The 5267-nt window shown below is 42.1% G+C and overlaps 1 protein-coding gene across 1 annotated transcript; it reads left to right on the forward strand.

Annotated features, from left to right (window-relative positions):
• The first annotated feature begins 1327 nt into the window (after positions 1–1327).
• LOC112218111 (homeobox protein OTX2-like) lies at positions 1328–4369 on the forward strand. The gene is made up of 3 exons (XM_024378708.1): positions 1328–1763; positions 2419–2570; positions 2905–4369. Exons 1-3 carry the CDS (start codon positions 1667–1669, stop codon positions 3520–3522), a joined length of 867 nt encoding a protein of 288 aa, XP_024234476.1. The 5' UTR covers positions 1328–1666; the 3' UTR covers positions 3523–4369.
• The last annotated feature ends 898 nt before the right edge of the window (positions 4370–5267 follow it).

The following is a 5267-nucleotide window of genomic DNA, read 5'->3' on the forward strand; positions in this document are numbered from 1 at the left end:
GCAACTTCGATTCTACAGGTAGGAGCAGATTGGTTCCAATCTAATAGGACCATGGGCTACAACGAAACATTCCAACTATCAACTTGAATGTAACTACTTATGATTTGTTAAATGCAGGCTATTTGATTGGCAAAACGTTTTGTAAGCTTATCCTTTCATAAATAAACAGACATGCATCCTTAGATATTATTACATTGTAATACACTACACCCTGCGATTCTGTGTTTGTGTTTTTGTATATGTAGTTTTTTTATAGGCCAAAGTTCAAATGTAATTTCAATGTAGGTCTCTTTGAAATGTACAATACAAGTGTGCTTGATCAATATGACGCTAGAAAATATTGTTCGCCGTTTGGGGCCAAAATATATAGGCCTAGGCTATATTATTAGGCAGATAGTCTAATAATTACTAACCAAATAATGTTTGTTTCCTCACCATTCAAGTGGATAGTGGGAAAATACATTGTTTCCTTTCTGGGCGATTGATGGCTAGATTGTTGGTTCTTCCAAACGAATGTACATAAGGATTATTGAGGGTTTATTAGACCTAACAGTGTAGGCTACATTTAATATCAAATACGATGTTATTGAATTTATGAAGGGAACATTTTCATTTAGTGTAGAATATTGTTTTATTATAGGAAATAACTCTCTCTAAAAAACAGACTCTCCACCGAATGAGATAAATGTGATCGGTTCTTAATTGCGGAGCAAGTGCTTGTTTGCTTAGATTAAGATAAAGTGTTTTTTGCTAATCAACACTCGTCGATAGTCTCACCACCTAAATCTAATTACCGGGAGCTATTAATTAGGTAGAAATCGCCCAGGGAGTGTCAATAATGTCGGCTCGAATTACAATTATGGAACAGTTTCCCCAAGTTTCTCTCATTTTGCTAAATTGCCGTTCACATTTAAATGTAGAAGGGATTTCGCCCTTTCAGCAGACACATTCTATAGATAGAATGTAAGATGCTGTGGTAGTTTAATTGCCTGAATATGTAGAGCGCTGGGTTTACAGTATTGTCTCTTTTTTTGTCGCCAACGGCTCTTTTGTCATCAGCATTATTTATCTGGTCAACAGTGGGCTTTGTCTTTGCAAATGGCCCCCAATCATGCCGTCTATACTGGAGACAATTAGCTGATGCTAACCTGTGGGTACTATGCTAATGGTGCGCCTTGCCTTTTTGGAGCCCAATGTGTGTGCGCATTTTAACGACAATGTTTTTGTTCTCGAAGAAGGCGTGCTGAAATGATGGGATGTTTTTGGTGCTGGTAGGATGTGGTGATGATGGTGGTGGTGGTGTGTGTGTGTGAGGGGTGGGGGGTAGTAGGTGGCGCAAACGTTTGTAAGACAGACAGAGGATCCTCAGTCCACAAGGACAGCTGGGGGTCTCCGATCTGCTTTAAGAGCGCTGGCGGTGCAGGACGACGCTCATTTTTTAAATTCACCTCGCTGCGTAAAGAGCGCGTAACGCCTCCAACGAATAACTAAGGACTTATCCTTTAACCAAAACCACCCTCTCTCTCTTTCCTGTGTTCTGTTCAGGTTTCGGCAGAAGAATTGAGAAGAATCCAACACTTGAGGACTAAACTTTAAAAAGGGTACTTTTCAACGCCTTTTTGTTTTCAAAATTCTCTGCAACTTTGCCCTTCGATCGGAGGCTAGAATGATGTCTTATCTGAAGCAGCCGCAGTACACAGTCAACGGTCTGAGTTTGTCTGCCTCCGGAATGGACCTTCTCCATCCGTCTATCGGCTATCCAGGTGAGGTCATGGAAGACATTTATTACACAAATAACCATGAAATAATGAAATCACCTCAAATGGCTTAGGCCTATTGCATAGATTTGATTTGTTTATTGTCGCCTCTATTTCTTATAAAATTATGATGAAATGAACGGATAACGATAAGATAAAAACAAGTTAAAAATATAGACTTGGAATTATAATTTAATCGAAAGTTGTGTTTTCGATATAATTGGCCATTGGCTTTATAAACATTCTCATCTTTCTTATTTATGTCTGTAGTGAATTATCTAAACTACTAGGGGATAATGTTGTACATTATACGCTACAATATTCTTCTGGTTCTCGTGGGGTGTACTACATGTCAATTATTAATGATCCTAAACTAACAAGAATCATGTCTTGGAAACGTTTGCAATAAGAGATCTGAGCAAAGAAAAATATTCCCTGTCTGAAATATCAACCGAAAAACGAGTTATGCATCTAAACATAGCCTAACTGCTCATGATCAAAATTGCAACTTTAGGTCTATTGGATAGGCTACAGTTGACAAGTCACATTGATTAGCCCATATAGGATAAAACAATGTTTTTCTCCTAAAGCAATAACCTGTTTGTATTTGTAAGGTGGGCTACTTAATGTTGACTTAACGAACAGACCTTTTCTCATACAGGCGCCCCTCGTAAACAGAGGCGCGAGAGGACGACCTTTACGCGCGCCCAGCTGGACATTCTGGAGAACTTGTTCGCCAAGACCCGCTACCCAGACATCTTTATGCGCGAGGAGGTGGCCCTGAAGATCAATTTACCTGAGTCTCGTGTTCAGGTGAGTCCCTAGGCTTTTGAGTAAACACACGCGATCATCCGGGTTTTGAGTCAAGGCCACTTACACAGCTCGTTAATTTTGAATTTGAGAAGTCAAGCTCCCGGACGCCACTTCAGAGCGTGTCTTCTCCACTCTGATAATTGGAGTGTTCACCCCCCAGTGTATAGTCCTACGAGCCTCTTCCTTTGCATCCACTATAGCAGACTGTATTGAAATTAAAACATGAATAAAACGCTACAACACATTTTTTTTGCGTTCATGGGGTGATAAATAAACTGACTGAGCATCCTCTCCATTTTATTACTACAATTCAACACATTAATTCTTCTTCCAGGTATGGTTTAAAAACCGAAGGGCGAAGTGTCGCCAGCAGGCACAACAGTCCCAGAGCGGTGCGCAGAGCAAGACCAAACCAGTCAAAAAGAGAAGTTCCCCAATGAGAGAAGCCAGCTCCGAGAGCGGTGCCAGCGGACAGTTCACACCGCCTCCCAGCACCTCAATCCCGCTCGTAAGCAGCAGTACTGCCCCGGTGTCCATCTGGAGCCCGGCCTCCATCTCCCCGCTGTCTGACCCACTCTCTACCTCTTCCTCCTCTTGTATGCAACGGTCCTACCCGATGACCTACACCCAGGCGTCCGGATACAGCCAAGGCTACACCGGATCCTCATCCTATTTCAGCGGGATGGACTGCGGATCTTACTTGGCGCCTATGCACCACCAGCTCTCCGCTGCGGGCTCCACCATGAGCCCCATGAGCAGCAACGGGGTCTCCAGCCACCTGAGCCCGCCTTCGTCCCTCTCCACGCCAGGGTATGGGGCAGCGGGACTGAGCTTCAGTGGTCCCACAGACTGCCTGGATTACAAGGACCAGGCCGCGGCCTGGAAACTCAACTTCAACACGGACTGTTTGGATTACAAAGACCAGTCCTCGTGGAAATTTCAGGTGTTGTGAGAAGAATGAGTGAGTGACATTATACTTTCACAATGTGGTGAAATAAACGTTAGTCAATCCGATGGGATTGAGTCGGCGAAAGGCATCGTTTTCCAATGGCTGGTCCTGGGCATCAAACTATTACCCCGAACAGCAGCAGTGTGAGTGGAGAGAAGCTGCCGCTTCGTCTCTCTGACAGCGTAACAACTGCTGAGTTAACTTATTGAAAATTCAGTGAACTCTCTTTAACTTTGATCAAGGACATGGAACAAAAGTGTTGCCCAAGAAGAAAATGATCAAGAGAAGCTGCAACCCTTGGCTAAGCGCGTGGAATGGGTCAGCTTTCCATAAGCTTCTTACGACTCCCCGATCCTCTCCTCTTGGTTGGCAAACTAAAGGGGCCCTTTGATCAAAGCATTGTGTGCGTGTATGCGTGCGTGTGCGCGCCTGTGAGGCGAACCTGGATGCACTATTTAATTTATGAAAAATGTTTATAAGACACTAGTTCCAACAGACAATCAAACAGTATGCGTGTGCTCATAAATGTCCCCTAAGTGTTTTGGCATTTTCTATTTGTGTTAGCTTTTTGAGACTGTGATTCCTTGTACCCGTATGCAATTCCGAGTTTCGCATCTGCGATCACCCAGCTGTGAATTGAATAGTTTTTTAAATGTTTAAGTATGATAAATTATTACGATGAAATATTAGTTGAAATAGGGAGTTTTCAAACAGTGTGAGTGGCCGAGTCAATGAGCAGCAACGTTGCCTGAAACATCAGTGTCCGTCAATGACCAAATACAGCTCAATGTTGTTATGCCAAACTGCTATGAAAAGGCTAAACACAAAAATAAAGAACGTTTGAACTGATTCCCCAGTGTCGCCTGTTTAACTTCTTAAAACCATGTTTTTTTCTTTCTAGTTATTCATCAATAGACTTGCTATTGTTGTTTTGTTCTGTCAACACATCTGAGTTTTAGAGAAAATAATACATATGACATAAAACATGATGAATAGGCCTATTACTCAACAACAATGATATTTGAATTCAAACCAAGGTGCACACACACATACGCACAAGCAAACACGCACACGCACACACGTACTATTTCAAGTGTCAGAAGCAGGAATGTGCAGACTGGGAGAGCAATGTTAATCCCGTTTTGCAGGGAGGATAATCCAACATTTCACTGACGGAACTGTCCAGTTCACACGGAGCCGCTTTCCAAGACTCCCCCAGTCACCAACATTCACATTCCCACTAAAATTGTCTGTTATAAAGGAATACGTTTTTAAAGCTTTACAAAACACCCCCTTAGATGTCAGCAAATCAGGCGAGGAAAATCCACATTTTACCAACTGAAAATAGGCCTATGCTATGTGTTTGTCAGAATTGCCATTCAATTCACCAATCAACACATCCAGAACATCTCAAATAAATACTGTGTAAAAACACGTTAGGTAAAAGGCCAATGGTCTCTTATTAGACCAGTCCTTTTAAAAATCAAACTCAGAGAGGGTGTTATTGGTTGTAAAAACGAAAGGGTCGATTTGGCCTATGCAGGTCTCAGTTAATAGATAAAAGAGGAGAAAATATAATATTTTATGCTGCAATTATTTAGGAGAGAGGAATTTACCTTTTTACATTCTTTTTGTAGACTATAGAATCTCAGTTTACGCCTACAATGGGGACCAATGTGTTATTGGTCCAAATCCCCCCCGAAAAAAAAACCCGAATTAGTCCATAATCATAGCGTGCAGTGGTCGAA

Source organism: Oncorhynchus tshawytscha, linkage group LG18, assembly GCF_018296145.1.
Source record: "Oncorhynchus tshawytscha isolate Ot180627B linkage group LG18, Otsh_v2.0, whole genome shotgun sequence".
NCBI classification, from domain to species: domain Eukaryota; kingdom Metazoa; phylum Chordata; class Actinopteri; order Salmoniformes; family Salmonidae; genus Oncorhynchus; species Oncorhynchus tshawytscha.

Excerpts from the sequence above, each read along its gene's own strand:
- LOC112218111 (XM_024378708.1), top strand. The coding sequence starts at position 1,667 with ATGATGTCTTATCTGAAGCAGCCGCAGTACACAGTCAACGGTCTGAGT. Across the intron at positions 1,764-2,418 it reads TCCGTCTATCGGCTATCCAG|GCGCCCCTCGTAAACAGAGG; the intron begins GTGAGGTCATGG and ends TTTCTCATACAG. Across the intron at positions 2,571-2,904 it reads TACCTGAGTCTCGTGTTCAG|GTATGGTTTAAAAACCGAAG; the intron begins GTGAGTCCCTAG and ends TTCTTCTTCCAG.